Source organism: Otolemur garnettii, unplaced genomic scaffold, assembly GCF_000181295.1.
Source record: "Otolemur garnettii isolate 467f Iridium unplaced genomic scaffold, OtoGar3 scaffold00148, whole genome shotgun sequence".
NCBI lineage: Eukaryota > Metazoa > Chordata > Mammalia > Primates > Galagidae > Otolemur > Otolemur garnettii.
The window spans coordinates 3,161,907-3,185,033 of NW_003852543.1; the positions used below are offsets into that span (position 1 = coordinate 3,161,907).

Sequence of the window (23,127 nt, forward strand, 5' to 3'; positions counted from 1 at the left end):
CCAGAGGTGCACCTGGAAGCAGGGGTCATTGTTTTCATTTACTGCCACAGTTTATGTGGCTTCAGAGCACTTCCTATGGCTGGAGCAAGGGGATGTCTGAGGTGAGGAGGGACCTGCAGCCAGCAGAGTGTGTCCCCTGTCAGGCAGGTGCTGGTGTCACTCCTACGCCCCCAGGCAGTCCTCTTGCTCATTCTACAAGGTGGACATCACCATCACCTCACCTCCTAGGAGGAAAAGTTGAGGCTTAAAGAGGGAGGAGTTTGTCCATCCAGATGTATAGGTGTGTGTGTGCACTTTGTGTGTGTGCATGTGTGTGCAAGCTCACCATCTTCATGTCCTCTGTGACCAGTGTGCCCGTGTATTGGGGAAGAGAAACAAGTGCTCTTTTTAGTCCCCAGTCAGAGGGTCCTTAGTGATCTGTTGACTGTCCTGGGGCAGCCTGGGCCATGTGGCCTCCTCCCCCAATAAACAGAACCTTGGGGTAGAGGGGCTGCTGGCAGAGTTTGCCCTGGCCTACACCTCAGATGAATAAATAGAAGTCAGGCAGCCTTTCAGCTCAGGCCTTTGCCACCCCTTAGCTAAGCCCTCAGGCATATGGGCTGCTGGCTGGGGCCCTGGGCACCTCTGAGTGGGCCAGGGAGGAAGAGAGAAGATGTAGAGGAGGAGGGGAGATGCAAAGGATGGATGGACCTCAGTGCAGTCCTGGGGCTCCTAGACAGGGCAGGAGGGGCCTGGACTGCAGTGCTGGCTCTGCCACTTGACCCCTGCGCTTTTCTGAGCCTGTTTCCTCATCCTTACAGTGGGGAGTGATGATAGGAGAAATCGCCTCTCTGGGCTGCTGCTAAAATTAAATAGGACACAGTAAATGGCTCAGAAGCTCTGGGCACACAGTTGGTGCCTACTAAATGCTGCGGCTCAGTCCTCCTTCAGCGCAGGAGTGAGCCTTGGAGTGGCCTCACACTCGTGGAGCTGTAGAGAGTTTCCGGCTCCTGAGCGTTCAGCTGAATCTGTATTTCAACTAAGCCAGGGTCGCGGGTAAGAGCAGAGCCCAGGTGTCTGCCTCTACCTCTGACCCTCTGGACATACTGACCCCCAGCAGACAGATCACAGCCCTGGGCTTGCTCACCTGTGCTCAGGCAGGCACTGCCAGCCTGTTCTACAGAGAAGTTAAGCAGCCTGCCTGGTGTCACCAAGCTGGTAGAGGCTAGAGGTGTCTGACTCACCGCTGGTCTCCCTCAGTGCCGGCTGCAGGGAGCAAAGGGACACAGGGAGGGGACTCAAGCTGCGACCCTCTGGTAGGCCTGAGGGGGTGTGTTGGGCATGGAACCCGTGTCAAGTACGTGGCTGGTGCACACATTCACAATTAAACTGAGTAAATATTTACAGCCATTATGGCGATTGATTGCCTTCGATCCTGTGCGCTGCTGTGAGCTAGCCCTGCTTACTCATGCTTTCTTAAAAACAGCCTCTTCCCTCAACCATCTTTAATAATTCAGCTCCTAATTGTCTCCAAACGCAAACCTGAAAATGCCAACTCAGGGCGTTCATCCCCACACTGGTCCTCCTCTCACCCTCTCTGTGGTTGAGGGCCCCTCCCCCTCTCCTGCTGCAGACTCTGGTCTCCCTGCCCCTCCCGTGACCGCTGTTAGGAGGGGCCCAGGATGTCCCTCACCTGCGGCCACAGCCACTGCCGGGTACCGTGGAGGAGGAGAGCCTGGCAATTGAGTTGCAGGGCTGAGGCAGGGGGGCAGGAACAGGAAGGTCTGGCCACTGCTCCCCAGGGCACCCTGGAGTGCTACCGGGGAGGGAGAGGAGGACCTGGGGACATCTCAATGTGACAGGGAGGCCCGTCCTGAATGGGTCCCTGGAGAGACATCAGGCCACAGGCTGGGGTGGAGGTGAGGCCAGATCGATACCTATAGCGTCTCCTACACACCAGCTCTCCTGTGCTCCATCTCACGAGTGGCAACACTCCCTAGCGCCTTCAGAGGCCCTCTACGTGTGGGGTAGAGTCTGGGGGACTACCTTGGATCCCAGCCCTGTCCTTGTGGCAGGATGACTAGGGCTGCTAATAGCTCCACTCTGAGCTCCACATCCCTCTCCTTGGGACCCAGCCAGGGGGACACAAAAGATGCCAAGGAAGAATGGCCTCTCCCCAGCCCCACAGAGTATCTGACCGGTGAGAACCCCAAATCCTCACAGCACAGGGTAAGCAAGGATGGGGCCAGTACACAGTGACTGCAAGTGGAGCCTGTCCTGAGCCAGTAGCCACTGCCGTAAGAGGGACCTGCATTGGGTCAGAGTTCTCAGTGCCAGTGAGGTCACTGGGCTGGCATGCATGTCCACAGAAGGCTTCTATTGTTCATTCTATCCAAAAGCACCTACCCATGGTCCCAAAAGTGGCTCTCGTCCAATGGGAAATCAGTAGCCAGGAGGGCTCTCAGCTTCTCACCTGACCCACAGGTCCCTGACACAGCTGGGCCAAATGTATCAGAAATACTCCCTGCCAGTTAGGCACCTGGGCCAGGTTGGGGCAATAAGATCCTTTCCCAGATCTTTGACAGAAAGTGGCCCTGTGCCTGGGACAGGGAGGCTGTGGCATGCAGTCCTGGAGACTTCCCTCAGCTAAGCAGCAAGCCACATGGGAGAATGAAGCTGATGTGCAGTTGGCACATAAGAGGCAGAGGACACAGCTCGAGCCTGCTTTTCTGGTCAGCCCTCCCCCCTTCTCTTCCTGTGGTTTGGTTTACCGGCTAATAAGTCCCTTTGCCTGAGCAAGTTCAATCAAGGGAGACCTAACCCAGCTCAGCATCCAGAGGGAGGGAGAGGGCACAGAGGAGCCTGGGGGTCCAGGAGCACAAGGAAGGGCTTCTCGTCATCCCTGAGTCAGGCCTGGGTGGTCACAGAAGTGGTACTGACTGGAGAACATGGTCATCTGCTTCTGTTTTGAGTCACTTGTTTAAAATACACACATGAAGGTTTTTTTTTTTTTTAGTTCCTTTGGGTTCCCAGTGAAGGTTTTAAATCCTTGTTTGTGGATTTCCCCCATCAAAAACTTCAGGTTTGGGCTATGATTCAGGGAAACAGTGAACATATCAGTTACGTTCATGCAGCAGCCAGTAGCAGGGTCTAGGGATTGCTTAGGGACTCTTCCTTCTCATTGTATTCTGGGCACAGGCCCCTACGAGGTCCCTTGGCTGGTGCTGAATGGCACTGTTCCCAGTGGATAAACCAGATTGCATGCGCCTGTGGAATCTCAGCTCAGGGTCCCCCCTGCAGGGCTCAGCACATGTCACCTTCGGGAGTATTTATTACACACCCACAGAGGGAAATCACTGAGACTGGGCACGTCCTGGTACATTCCATGTGCTAGGTAAAGGGGATTGGTCCAGAGAGCACACTTGCGTCCAGCTCTCCTAGGGAGGTTGGAAAGATAACCAGAAAAGAATAAAGAAGGGGTGCCTGCAGCAGGCCAGAAATTATGAGGAATCTCCAGAAGACAGAGGAAGATGGAATTCCATTCAAGAAGGAAACCAAGCAAACTGCAGCACAGGGGTGCACAGAGAGAGCCCCAGCTGGTAGACTCAGTGGGTGACAACAAAGCACAGAGGGAAACAGGGATATGGAAGTGGGAGCATGTGGGCAAGAGGCCTCCCTGCCTCTGTTTCCATCTAGTCCCAGAAGGAGAACCATGGGTACACCCCACACATCATTCATCCTGCCCCCCACCTCACTCCCTTCTGCAAGCACAGATCCACACAGCACTTTCCACGCAGACGCAGACACGTGCTCAAGAGCCACCCAGCACTTAAAGAAAACCAACATCCAAGAGAAGCATTACATTCAGTAAAATGAAGAAATAACACACAAACAGAGTTACTAGGACAAACAAAAGAATAAGAATAGAATAGATATAATTAATGTTCTCAGAGATCTGAGAGGACAGGATGGGCATGCAAAAGGGTCAGCAATCTTGGAAGTGAAACTATACTTGTTGAAACATAGAAAATTTCATAGCTGGGTTAAATTATGGAATGATGACCCCAAAAGGCAAGTTAGTGAGCTCAACTGTGTAGTCAAAAATTCTATCAGGTTCTATACCAAAAGATAGAGGTAAAAATACAGAAAAGAACTTGAGAGCCATAGAGGAGTCCATAGAGGAGTGTTCAGTAGTTTCAAATTTCTTCTAAAAAGAGTTCCAGAAAACAGCAGAGGGAGCAGAGAGGAGGAGGTATTCCTTAATAGAAAAAATAAATCGCTTTAGTCCTCCCAGTGATGCAGTGAGGGAGTCACATTTCATATGTAAGAAAAATCAAGAGGGGAAAGCAACTGGGATTTTCCAGGGCCCCATAGCAGGAAGAGCATCTGCTCTGCTGACACTAGAGCGTGGCTGTTTCCAGGGTCACTGGTCCAAGACATGCTGTATGTGCCCTAAAATCATACACAGTAGAACAGTGTTTTTCTGAGTGTGGGCCATGGGATATTAACATGTGTTGTGTTAAAAAGGATTCTGTGGGCCAACACATTTGGGGAGTGCTTGTCAAATGAGGTGACACATTCTTTTTTGTTGTTGTTGTTAAATCATAGCTGTGTACATTAATGCAGTCATGGGGTACAGTGTGCTGGTTCTATATACAATCTGAAATATTTTCATCAAACTGGTTAACATAGCCTTCATGTCATTTTCTTAGTTATTGTGTTAAGACATTTATATTCTACATTTAGAAAGACTCACATGTACCCTTGTAAGATAAACCATAGGCGTGATCCCACCAATCACCCTCCCTCCAACCATCCTCCCCACTCCCCTCTCCTCCCTCTCCCTTTTCCCCATATTCTTGGGCTTTAATTGGGTTATAGCTTTCATATGAAAGCTATAAATTAGTTTCATAGTAGGGCTGAGTATTACTGCAGGACTTCTCAGAACCTTTAATAGGTACTCTAAGTGGTGGGTAAGAGCCCTGGCTTTGGAATCATTCAGACCTGAATTCTCAAGTCTTCTCTGCTTCTTCTGTCTTTGTGACTTTCAGGAAGACCTCTTGCCTTTCTGGGCCTCAGTCTTCTTGTCTGTTAAATAGGAATCATAGTCACACCCTTGGCTGTCTTCTAGGCTTAGAGACAAAGGGAGGAGATAGACATGCAGATGCCTCATAACAGAAGATTGTATGAATATGAAACGCCCTGACCCATTTGGGTTCTGTCACTAAGTCCTCTGTCCACTTACTGCTTCAGGCTACAATGGAGAGCTATGTAGGCACAACTTTTCATACACGACTTAGACATTCGATTTCAGAGTCTGTTGCTTTGGTAAATATGTGAGTGGTGAGAAGAGACGAGGAGGCCCATTCCAGGAAAAGCCCAGGGCCTCACCATGTACCTGTCCGCAGGCCCTCAGGTACAGCTCATGGGACCAGGGACTCAATCCTCTTGCTGCTGGGTGGGGATGGGTAGGGCTCTGCATGCTGTTCCCACTGTCTCAACCTGCTACCAGGTAAGCTTGAGATGCTCAAGTCAGGGCAAGGTGAGAGCGGAGGAAGGAGCCTGGCCAAGGAGTCAGGAGGCCTGGGTTCCTGTCCCCACCATGTGACTTAGCCCCTGGCTGGGCCTTACTTTTCTCATCTGTGAAATGGGAGTTGGGAGAAAGTCCCATAGCCTCCCCAACACCCCATCTGGCTATGCTGCAGTTTGAGTGGTTGTTATAAAGAAAACAAAAACAAAACGAATGCTCCATTGCCTTGGGGACCGCTACAGACCTCTTGACTTGGGTCCTGGCCCTGCTGGCCTGCCCCTGCTTTGTTCCCTGTGGCCTGCTGTCCTGGCTCATCCCCAGCCCTCCACCCCACACCTCCCTGCTTACACCCTTCTTGACCTCCAGACCTTGGCTTGGAAACATCCAGGCTCTCTGGTAAACCTCTGGCCCCCTTGTTGGGGTGGAAGCTGCTCTGATATGTGACAGACATCCCGTCACAGGCTTTGTCATCCCCTATAGCTGCTTAACAGTCTGCCCGGGCAGGCAAGCTCCTCAAGGCTCAGGCCACATCTGCTATCTCTGGCAGGCACAGAATAGACTCAGTAAAAATTTGCTGAATGAGTAAATGCATGAGCTTAGGCCTCTTCATGCATCTAAAATCATGCATCTCTCTGGATTGAGAGAAGAATCAAAAACCACTTCCCTCCTGAGTCTAGCTAACAGACTCTGGGCCCTGACCTCTCCTCCTCTATAGTGGCCTCAGTAAGACCCGTCCTCAGCCCATCTCCCCTCAGAGAAGGGAATGCTCAGGTGTCTCCAAGGGGCTTCTGAGAGCACATGCTCAGATTACAGTCCAGTGCTCCTGGAAACTATATATATGGGCAAGTCCTGTCACCTCTATCAGCTGCCATTATGATACCTCATAGAATGTTGTGAGGATAAAATGATACTATGCGTGTGAGTGCCTGGGACAGTGCTTGTTACGTAAGAAGCACTCAATAAACAAAGATGCTAGTGTTGTTACTAACCAATGCACTCAGTTTACTGAGCCTAGAGGGAATAATGGGCTGGATGAGGCCTCAGCTTCTGGGAGGCAAAGGTGAGACTCAGCTCTGAGGCTCCCACTCTACTCCAGGCTTCAGCTGCTCCCTTACTGATCTTTGTCTCAGATCCTGAGGTTTGGTTCCCAAGTCATCCATTGCATTTAGCTGATGCAGGGCATCTTTAAAACACATACCTCTCTGAGCTGTCAGAGGACTCCGCAGAAGCTGAGATCCTGGCACTGAGCATCCCAGATGGAAATTCCCCAAGACACCCTTGGGGCCTTGGCATGAGTTCAAACAAAGAAATGCTTATGTCCAGACATCTTCACAGATCAGCAGCAAGGATGTGACTTGAAAGCACTTTGCGTCACTGTCATAAAACCCGAGGATTGATGACCCCATATGACTGGGGCAAATGCCAAGGGGAACGAGCAGACTTGGAGTTGGCCAATGATGCTTCCTGGTGTACTTTGTGCACAGGGTTTGGCTTGAATTCAGTGGAGGTCAGAAGAACACTATGCCAGTTAGCACATGCACGGAGCCCCTCAGTTCACAACACACTCACACAGGCTATTCTCTGATTCTCATGACAATAATACAAGGGGACAAGAGGGGGATTAAGCTTTTCCTGCTTTGGAGATGAGGAAACTGAGGCTGAAGGAAGCGTGAAGCACCCAAGCTTAGGTCACACAGCCTTGGGCTCTTGTCTCATCATTACCCTGTCTTCTTGCCAATAGGGAGGTGAGAAACCCAAGTTCAGCTAAGAAACAGAAATTTATCCAGAGAAACTCACAAACCAATATGATGGGCATTGAACAAACTCTAAGGGTCTGAAGTGAAGTTGCTGAAAAGAGCTACAGATGGCATTATCCAATCTTGTCATGCTGAGGCTGGTTAGTTCCCTTGGACTGGACTAGAGTAAGGTCAAGAAAAGACACAAGATGGGGTTAGAAGCCCTCCAAGTGAGAGAGGGAATAGAAATCTTCCATCACAGGGGACCAGGAGCAGGATGAGGGGCTAGGAGGACTAGCTGCCCTTCTGTGGTCTGTTCAGTATTACTAGGCTGTTGTAAATCCCAGGGAGAACAGAAGAGGATTTGGATATGCCTTGTATGGGGATGTGGTTATGAACAGAGATCTTCTCCTTCTGACCAACAGAGAATCAAACAGGTCACTGGGCAATCAAAAGAGAATTTTCTCACGAGTAGGCAGTGAGAGGCATACTACCACAGAGATGCCCGGGGATGTGCCCACATGGCGGCCTTGGTCTTTCTATGCCTTCTGTATCTTTCCTGACCATGAGAACCATAGGAACCAGAACCACTCAATTAAGAATCATGACCACTGGCCCTGATTCTGGCCCAGGGTGCTGAGGGGTCCCATAATTCCTGTGATGGACAAAGACTTATCCCCAGAATCTGATTCCCACATGGGAAATTTCATCTTTTTAGCATTTCTTATGGGATGTATCTTCTGCTGATACATTCTCTCAGCTTTTGTTTAACTCGCATTTTTTGAAAGACATTGTTATAGGGTATAGAATTCTAGGTTAGCTAGTTATTTTTCTTTGAGCACTTTGAAAATGATAATCTCTTGAATTCTGGCTTCTATGGCTCTTGTTGAAAAATCTATCATGATTTGTATTGTTATTTGCCTGAATGTGATGTGTTCTTTTTCCTCTGGATACTTTTAAGATTTTCTCTTTATGTCTGGTTTTTAGCAGTTTGACTATGACATGCCTAGCTATGGTTTTCTTTCTTGTGTTTATTATGCCTGGGATTTATTAAGCTTATTGAATCTGTGGTTTGATATATTTCATGAGTTTTGGAAAATTCTCCAAATTCTATTATTATTTCTTCAAATTATTTTTCTAATTTTATCAGAATTTGTTCAATTTTCATTATTTCTTCAAATTCTATTTCTGTCCTTTTCTTTCTCTCCTTTTCTACAGGGACTCCAATTACATGTTTGTTAGGCTTTTTTATTTTGTGTCACATCTTCCTTATATTCTTTTCTGCTTTTCTTCCATTCACTTTTAGACCATTCACATTTAACATAATTACTGATGCAGGAGGATTTGTGTCTGCCATTTTGCCATTTGTTTTCTATCTCGTGTCTTTTTGTTCTTCTGTTCTTTCTTTATTGCCTCCTGTTGTGTTTGCACTTTCTTGTCTTTTGGCATGTCCTATAATTTTGTACTGGATACTGAGTATTGTACATGTATAGTGCCTTGGCAGACAGTGACAGCTTCTTCTGCAGGTCACCTGTGTTACTGGGGCTGGAGGCAGTGAAAGACAGATGTGGAATCCAGTTTGTCCTTTTGAGATCCAGTTTGTTCTCATTTTCTCTCACTTAATGTACAGCCTTTTTTCCCATCTTCTGGTCCTGCCAACCTATAGTAACTTCAGTTATATGCAGAGGCAACAGCCTTCAATAGACTTCTTCCCCAGTTCCACAATTACATAAACGGTCATTCTTATAATAAAGCCCAGATCCCCTATCTCTCATAGTGGTTCTGCTTCCCTGATCAAATATTGCTTGATACAAGATCCTAATTTTCTACTTAAATTTAAATCCCATTTCTTTATTCCTTTTGTCCATTTCTTTTTTGATTTTTTAAAACATATAACATTATAGTTATAATTAAATAACATTATAGTTACTTTGAACTATGTCCATCTCTTCTAACTTCAACATCCAAGTCATTTCTGGATTTTATTTCTGTTGACTTCGTGACCACCACTTTTTCCTTTTTCTCATGTCGACCAATTTTGTATTACATGCAGGAAATTGTGAATGGTATGTTGTAGAGGCTCTAGATTAGCTTATCTCCCTATAAAGAGTACTGAGTTTTCTTTTGGTAGGCAGTTAAATTCCTGGAAAACACACTAATCCTGTCAAAGTGTGCTTTTAGCCTTTGCTCTAAGGCAGGTCTGTTTCAGCTTTTTCCTTGTTCAGAGAGTACAGCTTTTCTCTTAAGGCATGTAACAAATGCTCCTTCTGGCTTCTCAACAGGCAGCTGGGCTGGAGTGAAGATGGGGACTGGGGCCAGGAAAGCCCTGTCTACCTTTGGGGACCAGGATGGAGAGCCTGGATGTGGGAAAGAGACAGCAAAACAATAGCTGGAGCCCTCAGTCAGGGAGCCTGTGCAAGGACACTCCCAGCCTCGAGACTGGTGACCTGCAAGAAGTAGGTAGATGTTGGGCAAGGCAGAGGCCCAGAGGAGTCAACATGGGCAGGGAAGGAAGCAGAGGGAGGTGGGGGCCATGGGCCACATCAGCTGTCTCTCTGTGGCACTGCCGCCAGGGTAAATTCAATCCCCAGCTTGGATGAAATCAAGGTGACTTTTGTAAAGCACCCAGCAGGTTCAGCTATGGGGAATTGGGCACATCTTGTAAGCCTCAGTTTCTCCACCTTCAGATCATTTGAGATTGACTTCAGCTTCATGAAATAGAAAACCTAAGCCTCAGCACCTACAGCTCAGCGGCTAGAGTGCCGGCCAACCAGCCACATACACTGGGGCCAGCCAGTTTGAACTGGGCCCAGGCCTACCAAACAATGACAGCTACAACAAAAAAAATAGCTAGGCATTGTGGCAGGCGCCTGTAGTTCCAGGTACTCGGGAGGCTGAGGCAAGAGAATCGCTTAAGCCCGAGAGTTTGAGGTTGCTGTGAGCTATGACACCATAACACTCGACCTTGGCACTCGACTGAGGGTGACATAGTAACACTCTGTCTCAAGAAAAAAAAAATCACTAAGTAATGGTAACCTAAATGAGACAGAAGTTTAGCTTTTTCTTTTCTTTTTTCTTTTTTAGAGACAGAGTCTCACTTTGTCATCCTTGGTAGAGTGCCGTGTTGTCACAGCTCACAGCAACCTCCAGTTCTTGGGCTTAGCCAATTCTCTTGCCTCAGCCTCCCGAGTAGCTGGGACTATAGGTGCCTGCCACAACGCCTGGCTATTTTTTTGTTGCAGTTTGGCTGGAGCTGGATTTGAACCCACCACCCTCAGTATATGGGGCCAGCGCCCTAATCACTGAGCCACAGGTGCCACCCGAAGTTTAGCTTTTTCATGCAATGAGAAATCTGGAGCTTGATAGTTGTTAGGTTTAGCCCAAGTCATCAGAGCCCAGGAAACCGTGTCTTTCTATCATGGTTCCAGGTACAGCCACCATAACCCCATCCCAGAAAGGAGAAGGGAGAGATGGCAAAAAAGGTGCACGCCAGCTGCATCCCCCACTCCCTTAAAGACGGTTTCCTAGAAGCCCCACCAGTTGCTTTTGTTTATGTCCCATTGGCCCAAATGACATCACTTGGCTTTCTCTAGTCACAAAGGACACTTGGAAATGGAGTTCCATGACACAGTACATTGTTGCCCTCAACAAAATAGGATTCTGTTAGGGAGAAATACAGGAAGAAGAGACACGAAGCCCAAGGAAGCGGAAGTCCCACCACAGAGTAAATGGTGTGAATTTCTTCACTGTGAGTGTTGGCATGAGGATGAAATTGGGTAATTCTTGCAAAGTACCCAGCAGGTAGCTGGTTCAGTATATGACAGCAAGTATTCTCAACTTTGAGGAGCTTTTCTAATGATCCATCTAGGCAATGCTTCACGGCAGGCTGACTGATCTGTGGAGGGCTCGCCAGGGCCACCACCAGAGTGAGAGCTTAGAAAGGACTTGCAGTGCTGGCTTGTCTAAGCCACAGCCAAGGAGAGATGCTTTGGTAGAGGCTGATGGGACATAGTCTGAAGGTCTTTCCAAGCCTTGCCTTAGAGGGAGCTGACTGTCCTTCCTTGGCATATTTACTCAGTGGGTGGAGGAATGAGGCTCTTGGCCTCAAGCCTAGATGCCACAGGGAGCAGGGTATTCATGCAAACATTGTCACTTGTCTACCGCAATCTTTTTCCCTTTTCAGAGAGCTCCAGTTTTAAGTGTATCCCTTCCTCCTTCAGCCACAGGAGGAACCAGACTGATGTGACCATCAGATGTGAATTAATTAGGCTGGAATAGGTGCTAGAATGACAAGAACCCCCAAACTGGGTGGTTTAAGGACAGGGTAACTTATTTTTCTCTCCTATACGCCTCTTGAGGTGTATTCAGGCTGGTGGGCAGCTCTGCTACACGCAGACATTCAGGGTCCAGGTACCCTCCTCTAGTGGCTCTGCCAACCTTCAGGGCTATGTCACTGTCATTATGCAATTAAAGCTGATTGCTACCATGCCTGGGTCTGGGCACTATCTTTAGGAAAAGGGAAGTGGGTCCATGCCCAGTGCTTAGGAGCTCCACAGGGCCTCTGCTCACCTCCTGCTAGAGGCAATATAGTCACATTCCCAGGCCATGGAAGTTTTGAAAGGTGGTTCTGAGCTACATGTATTCAGGAACAAGTCTATCACCACAGAAAGGCAGATTGGATTTTTTTGTGGATGACTGGTCATGTCTATCACTGTCCACTAGCAAACATCTGTGCACATTATTCTGCCATGTGTATAAGACACTTCTAAGCTCCCAAGATAAGAATGGGGAACACGTACTAGACAGAGGACTATTGCAGCTATTAAATCCTGCTGGACAGAAATTGCTAATATAAATATCATTGCTATCAGAGCTCTGCCTTTCCAAACACAGGAACTGAACAGATTCAGACAAGTTTTTGAGATAGCTTTCCTTCCTGAACTCTCACTGCTTGCTATCTAAAACTCAGGAATCTAATACATTTGGATAATGCATTACAATACTCATGACCTAAACTCACTGCAAAAATTCTGACTACCTGAATTCAGGAAATGCATGGATTTGGATAGTAAAGATTCTTAGGACAACTGGTCATGCAGTAGGACAGTTTGGCCACCTCTGTTCTGCTCTCTGGGAGTAAAGGGCCTCCTTGTCCACTACCTTCCACTGTCCCAGCCCTCTAGAGGTCCATCCTTATCCATTACCCTCTCGACTACATTTGAGGCAGGTGTTGAGATTGTGTATTCTGTGGCTGCAGAGCTGTCCCCAGTTTTCTGTTAGTGTAAATTTGGAGGTTCAAGAGTCATTTTAAGTCATGAATAGCTACAGGTTTTTTTATGCCAGGCCTCCGGTTTCTACCACAATGGGAACCCCTGGAAGACTTGGCTGGTTTCTGGTCTATTTCCTTCTAGTCAGTTCCATGCTCTGTAACCACTAGCCAAGTTCTTTTCTGGATATAAAAGTCTTGCTTTATTTCTTGGTTTCCTTGTTCCATCCATCACGCACTCTCTCTCTCACTTGAGGTCGCCTTGGTTTGACTTAGTGTTTGCTTGAGTAATCTTAAAGGATCTTTGAAAAATGCTTTCTGCCACAATCTTATCTCTTCCGTTTGTTCCAAAAGCAATTTGTTTTTCCAACACTGTAAAGAAGTCTTCAATATCTGGTATTTCCATCTCCCCTTCTACCTCTGCTTTCAAAATATATGGTTCTCATCTGACCGCATCTCTTTCCTTAAGGCATAAAAAATTGTTTCTTTCTCTCTTAACAGTTCAAGGTTAATGTTGGCCATTCAGGGACCCAGGTCCCCACAGGCTGTTAGCACCATTCTCTCCCTACCCCCATGATCTGCATGACAGAGGCTGGTCACTAATATATCTGAGTTCCGCCAATGGGGGGAGAGGAGAGAACCAAAACACTTACTCGCCATCTGAAGGCCTCTGTCCCCAAAGCAGTGCTCATCACTGCCACTGGCAACAACACATGGCCACATTCAGTTATAAGGAGGCCAGAAAAATGCAGCCCCCACCAGGCAGTCACATGCCCAGCTAAGACTTCTCTACTGTAGAACAGAGGAGAATGGGTTTGGGTGGAGAGTGAGTAGTTTCTGTCACAGTAGAGGCCTCATTGCTCTCACCAGCAAATGATTTAGGGATGTGACACAATTCTAGCCAATGTGAGGGGATTTTTCCCCCCTTTGGAGAGACGCTTAATGGGAAAGTCTTGCTCACAGAAAGAAGTCCAAGAAGTGATTCTTGTTCTTTCCCTGGATATTGTCACATCAGGAAGTGATATCTGGAATTAGGCATCCATCTGTGGTTGTGAGAGGAGCAGGCTGGGTACACAGTGGATGCTCTAGGGCTGGCAGTGGAGGTAGATGCAAGAATCCAGGTTCTCCATGATGCTGCTGCATCTAAGCTGGCTGCCCCTGGAGCCACTCTCCCGCTGGACTTCTTATGTGTAACATGGTACATTTCTTCATGGTTTAAGCCAAAGGAATGGGAGTTTTCTGTTACCTGTAGCCATATGCCTCCTAGATCTCATCTGAAGTTGGGCCAGAGCAGAGATTCGCATGGAAGGGTCTGTGCGGCCCCTTCAGGGTCTGTCTGATGGGACACCTGTCTCAGTTTTCTGACTGGAGGGCTCAGGCAAAACCATGAGGTCAAGAGAACTGGACTCCATTGATGCCACTTCCTAGGTGATCCTGGCTCTGAGGAAAGAGGCTTCTCCAGGAACAAGGTCCCTCATCTGTGTCTTCAGACACTTTCACATCCACAGCCCACTGTGCATCAGGCAGGTAAATGTCACCAAGTGACTTCGTTTACAAGAAGGAAAGGAAGGTTCAGAGAGGTAGGGTGCTGGGCCAAGTCTCCAATAGGTGAGGACTGGAAGTAGGGGATCAGCTCTGGTTCTCCTGGCACCCCAGTCTCGCGCTGCTACTAGTGACACCAAGGTAGCCTGTGCTGAAACAACTGGGGGGAAAGGCATCATCTGACACCCCATCAATTACAACAAGTATTTATACAAGGCGAGTAATGTCCATCCCTTCAGGAAGTTTCCAGTCTAGTGGGACGGCAGAAACAAATAAATGAACGCACAGCAAATACAAAAGTTCACACTGTGCTGACTTCAAAGAGAAAAGGATGGGGGTGTGGTAAAGGCTAAAAAGGGGAACAGGGCTGGAGAGGCACCTCTATGGAAGTGACATGGAAGCAGAAACCCAAGAGAGGAGTAGACATAAGCTGGGTGAAGAGGAGGAGGAGAAGCCTGAGCTGGGAGAGTGCTGGGCTCATTCAGGCAGCTGCAAGTACAGAAGGGGCCAAAACCATTGAGCAATGCTGAATTGCAATCACAGGCTCCAGGCTAGGCTCCTTGGGTACAAATTCCCTACCCTCTGGTTTATCACTCTGTGCCTTTGAGCAAAGCATGAACCACACTGTGCTTCAGTTTCTTCCTCTTATCCAGTCCCTACCTTGTCAGGAGCTGTGAGGAATGAATGAGGTGTGCTGAGACGCCTGGTACATACCATGTTTCCCCCCAAATAAGACCTACCCCAAAATAAGCCCTAGCAGGATTTCCCTGCATTTGTTAAATATAAGCCCTACCCCGATAATAAGACCTAGTGATGGGCGTGGCTATGCAGCATATCTGCATAGTCACACCATGCATTTTGGTGCGGAGAGGAAGACATCTCCTGAAAATAAGCCCTAGTGTGTCTTCTTGAGAAAAAAATAAATAAGACAGTGTCTTATTTTCGGGGATACATGGTAGTAAGTGCTTACTAGATGTCAGCTGCTCTTATTATGGGCCCTTTAAGGATTTTGGTCTTTGTTTTATGAGTAATGTGGAATGTATTAATTAGGACCCTCCTGGTTCAAGAGACAGCAACCCAATTCACATTGGCTTAAGAAACATTGGGAGGGGGGTTAGATTGCCTCATATAACTGAAAGATGGAAGTTTAGATGTGTCACCAGGCACAGCTGGATCCAGGCACACAGCACTGCCAACTAGACTCTCTCTCCACTTTTGGTTCTATTTTCTCCTCTGGTGACTACATTCTCGGACTCACTCACTGTTCCCATGGGGTGGCAGGGTGGCCATTTACCTACCATGGTCTCCTGCTGGTCCCAGGGCCAGTCTCACGAGGGCTTTCATTGTCCTGGTTCCATCCAGTGCCTGTCCCTGAGCCAGCAAAGCAGTGCTGTAGAATGGGAAGGAGAAATTGGTACTGATCAACCAGTTATAGTCCCAAACCTCCAAAATCACTGCCCTGAGGTTGGCAGAGCCAGGGGCCTCCACAGATGAAATCCGGGTGTGGTCACTGATCAAGGAGAGGGACTTTTGAGTGGCAAACATGCCTTGTGGTTAGGCAGAGAGCCACTGGAGGTTTTAAACAGGGGAGGGACAGCATCTGATTTTCGTCTTGAGGTGATCACTCTAGTGGCTAAATAGAGAAGAGGGCAGAGAATAATAGAGGTAGAATAATAGAGGTAGAGGGTAGAGAATAATAGAGGCATTGGGGTTAGATGTCAGAAGTCCAGAAGAGAGGCACAACGGCCATGTTTGGGCTGGTGACAATGGGACAGAAATAGAGAAGGCACAATGTCAGAGTGTAATCTCAGATTGAGCAGGGCTAGGGACAGATTTCAGGGTTTGGGCCTGAGGAGTTGAGATGAGAAGACTGGGGGAGGAGAGGTGAGGGGTCAGCTTTGATGTGCTGAATTTGAAGTGGCTTGGGACATCCGTGGGGAGGGGTCCTAGAGGCCTTTCTTTAGGGTGTGGAATTCTACTCCTGAGTATTCTTAACTGGTTTCTATAAAATATGAGAAGGATAAATAAATTGAATAATGCCACTTTTGCCCAACAGAATGCACTAGAACTAGGGGAAGTCCTCCTCCCCGCTAAGAAAGTTAAGACATGACCAGATGACTGAGCTGATTTCAGGGAATGAGTCCCCCAAATAGCATGTGTCCTCTCAACACCCCCCCCCAAAGAGTCAGAGGCCTCAGGTAGTGCCTGTGGCTCAGTGGGTAGGGCACCAGCCCCATATACCGAGGGTTGTGGGTTCGAACCTGGCTCCAGCCAAACTTCAACAAAAAATAGCCGGCATTGTGGTGGGCACCTATAGTCCCAGGTACCTGGGAGGCTGAGGCAAGAGAATCACCTAAGCTCAGGAGTTGAGGTTGCTGCCAGATGTGACACAAGGGAACTCTACCGAGGGCAATAAAATGAGACTCTGTCTTAAAAAAAAAAAAAAAAAGTGAGAGGCCTCTTGAAACCCTTGGGCAGCTAGGCGGCGGTCAGGAGCAGTAGCATGGGGATGTCCCATGAATGTCTGTCAAAGTGACAGGGTCTCAGCCTCTGGGAAGTGATAGAGCAGCTATGCTAAGCAGTGAGAGGAGCGTGGGACAACACAGGAGACGCTGGGAGAGACAGCCAAAATGCAGGGAGGAATAGTGTGGCCCAGGCAGAGGCTATGGGAATTCGGAGAAGATAGCCAGGACAGAACTGCCGTAATCTGGTTGGCTTCCTGGAGGCAGCACTGGAGTGGCAGCTTCCATATTCCAGGCGAAAAAGAGACCATGACCTCAGGTGTGGGGTGCAAGCTTAGGTGTGGAGTGCCCCCCAAAGTAGTTTTCTCTGAAAGCTTTCTAAACTAGATGGGAATGTAGGACATGGCTGAGGTTCCCAACCCCCTCAGCCTTCTCTAATCACCTGAGAAGTGAGCTGCCCCGTCCACAGTATCCCCTCAACTTGTCCCCACCTTTGCGCCACCTCTTAACATCCTGTCCTAAAGAGATATTTTTGCATTCACCCCACCTCCCAGTCTGTCCCTTCCACCAAGGCAATGAGTGCCACCAACACCCAGCATACTGCCACATGTAGGCACTTTGGGATGTTGAGGAGGGGGTGAATGCATGGGAGGGGTGCAGGGGGCATGTCTACTGGCTTCCCTCTCCAGGTTCTGGGGGAGTGTGACACGACCATCAGACCAATTTCAGTGGACATGGGCTGGCCCCAGAGCTGACAGGACCCAAGCTAGTGAGTGAGTGGGCAATGAGCTTCCTATCCATTAGGCCCACAGCCCAGGCTGCTGATGCCCAGCGGACATTCTGCTCTCAGGCTGGTATCCACTTAGACATCGTTAATATTTCACGCTGCACAGCCTGGGAATTGATGTCTTGTTTATAGCTCAGTATCTATGGGCAGTCATTGAAGCTTTCTCTGGGAACTGGGAAGATGCTCAGGAGCACCAGGGGACCTGAGGTAGGGGAGCAGGGGTGGCTGCCAGCCTCTGGGAGACTCCTGAGGTGGCTTCCTCTGCTTGCTTAGTTCTCCACCTCACCTGGCACATCTGTCACCCGGTACAGCTGGGCACAGCCTGCTTGGGGGTAGGGAGGGAATAATAAGGGCCTTGTCTCATTCCATCATTTATAAGAACCCAGAGAAGGCAGATTATCATTCCCATTTTATGGATGAGGAAACTCAGGCTCCGAGAGGTTATGTACTACACATACTAGCATCTCAACTAGACCGTTGACTTGGTGTCGGTGGTACTGTGACACAGGCTAGATTTTTCTCAGCACCTAAGTGTGTAAATTAAATTGCAGGAGGTTCTTTAACCTTTCTAGACAAGCATTTTAGCAACTCCAGTTCTCCAACCAAGCCCATTCTCTGGGGATTGTTAACTTCTCTGTTTAGAACTCTTGCATTTGGTCAGTGGAGACTCTTTGCGCCCCAATTAACTATTAAAAGCAGTGCATTCAGTTCTTTAAAAATATCACCAACAACTCAGACTTTTAATTAGGCATGTGAAATTGTTAGGTGGGACCGCACAGACCCTCCGAGACTGAAAACAGTTTGATGTCATGGAAAACACTCACGCCCGAGCCCCAGTGCGTAATTCACCCTCACCTGTAAAGTGGGGGAGGAGGAATGCTCATCGGGGGAACCCCGTAAGAATTACAAGTAAGTCCAAAGGCTTGGCCTACATATACCGGCTCCAGGAAGGCCCTCGCAAGCCACACGAGGCAGTTCAAACCCACCAGGCACCAAGCTCTGCGCCTGGTATGAAGTGCTGTCCATGTTTCCTATTTGTTGAATGAATAGCAGCGTGGGTAGCAGAGGCTGCGTAAACAGAAGGTGCAACTGCTCAGACCGTAGGTCCAAACAGTGCTTACAATCACAGGCGTGAAGTGCAGATTTCTCCCTCTGTTAAAACAGCAGGAAGGCTTCGGCGCTCGCCACAGCCCACGCGCGCCTCACGCGCCTCCCTCTAACTCTGGCCAGCAAGGATCCCCGCGGTGCGCAGCGCCCGCTGGAGGGCAGCAGAGAGTCAGGGCTCCCGCCCTTAAAGTCCCCGGAGCCTCGAGGCCTAGGACTCCCGGCTCCGCCCTGCCACGCCTCGTCCTCTCCTTTCTCCTTTCCGCGGCTTCCCTTCCTCTACCCAGTGCCGCCGGCAGGAGGAAGGTCGTCCACAAATTATTAGCATGCCCTTGCCCCGTCCGTCCGTAGAACTCTCCATCTCCTTAGCTCTTTCCCACCGCCAGAAAGGCAAGCTTCGTCCTCTTTACCGAGAAAGAGGCTCCAAGTCCGTGACTAGATCAAGGTCACGCAGCAAAGTCAACACTTGAACTCAGATGCTAATGCTAAAGTTCCCCAGACGCTAATGCCAAAGCTCACACTTCCTCCTAAAGCCTCGAACGCATGCAAATTTCCAGAACTGGAGAACTTTGGATACCAACTTCTTTTTCAAAGGGGGGTCTGTTCACGGCCCAGTTTGATCTCACGCTTTAGAGTTGCGGGAAATATCCTGAGGCGAACAGGCTTCCCGGATCCTCCGCCTGCCAACTCCGCGCCGGCCGGCCGGCGGGGCGGGGCGGGGCGGGCCGGCGATGCAGAGGATCCCCACCCCTCCAGAGAAGAGTGGAGCCGGGTCTGCGTTCCGAGAGCGTTGTTTCGTCTCCTGTCTTCTCCAGCACACGGCCCCCTCCCGGGCTACTCGCTCCCCTACCCGCGGAACGCGCGGCCTCCCAGGTGATAGCGGGACAGCGATGGCAACGCGCCAGGATCCGTACAGGGCTGAACCGTGCGGGGCGGGGCCGTTTCCTCCGCCCCTTCCCGGGCTAGGGCGTTTGTGGGGGGGGGCCTCAGGGACGCCTCCCGGAGTGGTAGCCGCACCTAGGCCAATGAGCACGCGGGAAGCCGCGATGGAGGCTGGGGCGGCCAGGAGCGCCCGCGACCCCTGCCGCAGCCGCAGCCGCCGCCGTGCCCCCGCGCCCCCGCGCCCGCAGGGCTGGAGAGGGGGCGACAGAGGCGCGGCGCCCGCGCCGGGCATGGAGGCGCCGCTGGCCCGCGCTAGCCGCCGGAGCTTCATTCCGCGCTACCGCCGCCGCGCCTCGAAGTTTGCCGGCTGACTCAGAAAGTTGAGCTCCGGCTTCGCCGCACCGCGTCCGACCTCCTGGCTTGCCCTGCTCGCTGCCACCTCCCTCCGCGGGGCTCCGGCCCCGACAACACCCGCAGCCCCGCCTGCGGGGGGCATGTGAGCCACGGCTGCCCCGAGAGGCGGTGCGGGCTGCACCGGCCCCGGCGCCTCCCGAGGCAGAGAGCGGGTGAGGGGCGCCCCCCGGCCCCAGGGTCCCAAGCAGCCCGGGTCACCATGGGTATCCAGGGCATGGAGCTGTGCGCCATGGCCGTGGTGGTGTTGCTGTTCATCGCCGTCCTCAAGCAGTTCGGCATCTTGGAGCCCATGTCCATGGAAGGTAACTCGCGGCCACCCGCCCCTCCGCTGCCCTCAGTCAAGGGCCCGCGGTCTGTAGGGAGGGAGCAGCACCCGCACTCTCAGGTGCGCTGGTCTCGGAAGGAGCGGCCCTTGGGCACGCTGGACTCCAAGGCCCTGGCCGCCCTGGTCCAGATCCGGAGGACTGGGCCTGGGACTAAGGGGTCAGAGAGGGCTCTGGTTTCAAGGAACCCCAAAGAGGACCGGGCTGAGGCCCTTGGGGTGAGTGTGAGCGAGGCGCATGGTGACACCTTGAACAGACATCCGTGGCCGTCTTAGGCCCGGGATCCAAGCCGTTCCTGGTGTGCACAGCCAGTGACGGGAGGTGGTGCAGAGTGAAGATAACAGGAAGGACCTTCAGCCCAGGGCACTGCGTGGCGGAGCTGTCCCTTTCTCCCCATCCCGCATCCAGTTTTTCCTCCCCATGCAAGTCAGGCCCATGTTATCAGTAACCAAATCCGCAGGCGCCACATTTTATCGCAATAAAATATTAACTGAGGAGACAGACCTGCACCTAAATCAGACACTGACAGCCTTTCTGGGACCCCTGACAGAAGCCTTCGGAGCTGGCTTCCCATCCAGTTGGTAGAGCCCCACTGCTTCACTGCCGGCAGTTTACCAGGAGTGCCTCTCCCAGGGCACACCTGCTTCTGAAGGGGACCCTGACCACCAGAGATGTAACCACCACCAGCACCCCTTTGCAAAGAGGCAGATACAGTCTTGTACCTTTGGGCTGTGGGGAAGGGAGCAGCTTGTCCTGTTCATGATATTTGCCTCCCTTTCAGAGGATGATGGGCATCTGCAGACCTAGGAACTCTACTGACGTTGGCAGGCTGTAGCTCTTGGGACTAAAACCCAGGGGCCTAGTGAGGGGACAGAGGGAGAACCTGCCCCTGCCTCTGAGCTCCCCCACAGACCTTCAGGCACTAGGATGTGTCCCAAACCCGTGCAAACGGCAGGAAGGGGCCGAGACCAGGAAGCAAGACTCTTTCTCCTCTATTCTGCCTTCACAGCCCAGAGCTGGCTTTTTACCTAAAGTTCATGCCCACATGCCTCTCAGAAGCCACTGTGCTTCATCATATCTTTTCTCTAGGTGAGTTCATGAGGCCCAGAGAGAAGGGACTTGCTCCAGGTGGTTCAGAAAAATGCCACCTTGAGCTTTAGATTTTAGTAGGGGAGGAAAATTGCCCCAGCTAGGCTTCCACTTGGTTGGATGTAGGGGACATCTGTGACAGGGAACTTGGAGGAAATTATAGGTGCTTAGGACTGGAGTAGGGCTAGGAATGGATGAGCATCCATGCCTCCCACAGGGACTCTATTCCCTTCCCTGCCTTTCCTTTCCTCACCTGGAACCTGGGGTGGACATGGAGGTATGGTTGGTGCCCAGGGAACTCATGACCTCTCTGTGAGCTTTTCTATTCCCTGGGTCCTCCTGGGACCACCAGGGGCCAGGACCAGCCGGCCTCACTTCCCTTAATGATGCAAAACCTTTTTTTTTCTGAGCCAGACTCACGGGTCAGGAACAATCTGAAGTTTGCTTTTGTGATTTCTAAGAAGGGATTTCTTTATAAGAAAAGGTGGATGGTGTGCATAGGGCAACAGATGGTTTATTCTACCTTCTAAAACCCCCCTCAAGCTTTATGAAGTTTCTCTTTTCTGATGTATGTGCCCACCTGTGCCACCTAGAGTTCTGGGGTCTTGGTGCAGTTGAGGGAACCTCGGTCAGCCAGATCTGAGCTGGGATCCTGTCACCCTCACAAACTGGCTATAAAAATCCCTTTTCTGATTTGGCACCTATAGCTAAGTGGTTAGGGTGCCGGCCACATACACTGGGGCTGGTGGGTTCAAACCCAGCCCAGGCCAGTTAAACAACAATGACAACTACAACAAAAAAATAGCCAGGCATTGTGGTGGGCACCTGTAATCCCAGCTACCTGGGAGGCTGAGGCAAGAGAATTGCTAAAGCCCAGGAGTTTGATTTTGCTATGAGCTATGATGCCATGGCACTCTACTAAGGGCAACATACTAAGACTCTGTCTCAAAAACAAAACAGAACAAAACCTTTTTCCTTTCTGAGCCTCAGTTTCACCATCTGTAAAGTGGGGCTAATAACAATTCCTGCCCCATAGGGCTGTGGCAGCCTTTAACTAGTCAGTGGGGCTTTCAAGGCCCCCAGCACTATTCTTGGCATATAATAAATGTGCAGACTTTGTGAACCATTGCTATTAGCAGTACTGGAAATGAGTGATTACTGGTAATAACAGACCTGATTTGCTGTTGAAATATTCTCTCACTGAGACAGGTGCTTAGGATTGGGGTAGGGCTAGGAGTGGATGAGCACCCCCAGCCCCTCACCCCATCAGAGGAGGGAGTCATAAGTTCCAGATGTTCTCTCTTGTTTGGGAGTGGTGCCAGCCAAGGGCCTGGAAGTGCCCATTGGCTAGGCAGTGTCTAAGGGACTGTCAGAGAGCTATGGGGGGACTGGTGCCTCAGTTCCCCTCCAATCATGTGCATGTGCAGTTGGAAGTGTCTCTTGTCCTCTCTGAGCCTCCGTGGTTCTCATCTGTAAGAAAGCTGAGTTATGATGCTCTGGGGATTGTTAGGAACTAATGGATCCGGGTTCTGGGGATGCAGCCTTCTAGAAGTAGATGCAGAAGTGAAAGGCTTTCCTGTCTGCCCCAGGTCCGCTGTCAGACTGTGGGAGGAGTCACCCCAGCCACTTGTCCTGAGCAGTAGTAATTAAGCAGGAAGCCTGCTCCTTGATCCACATATGAGGCAGGTGAGCCTGGGAGGTGACTTGGCGGTCTTGATCACCAGGGCAGATGTGTGGGCAGCAGGCACAGGACTGGAAAGACGCCAGGCCAACCTCAGTACAGTGGACTCCAGGTGGCAGAAAGGCAGGCCTCATCCTATGCACTAATTGGGACTTCTCCTTCCCTGGTGACCTGTGGGGTCTCAGAGGTGAAGGAACTGCTCAGTGTCTGCAAGCTTTGCCATGACAAGGGTACAAGAGGCTGGAGCTGTTGGGACAATCCAGAGGGCCAGGAGGGAAAATCGCATCTTGGCTTGAAGACCTGGACCCCTGGCTCGGCGCCTATGGCTCCAG

General features: G+C 50.3%; 1 protein-coding gene across 2 annotated transcripts in view; it reads left to right on the forward strand.

Moving 5' to 3' along the window:
• The window catches only part of KCNIP3 (potassium voltage-gated channel interacting protein 3), an 80,297-nt gene that overhangs the window by 29,927 nt on the left and 27,243 nt on the right, over nucleotides 1-23,127 (forward strand). Inside the window, exon 1 of one of the 2 annotated variants that reach the window (XM_003799264.3) lies at nucleotides 19,902-20,004. The exons of the other annotated variant lie outside the window; for it this stretch is intronic. Within the exon in view, the coding sequence (XP_003799312.1) occupies nucleotides 19,902-20,004 (103 nt within the window). Of the gene's footprint in view, nucleotides 1-19,901; nucleotides 20,005-23,127 lie in introns of those variants that run through there. 2 annotated transcript variants of the gene reach the window in all.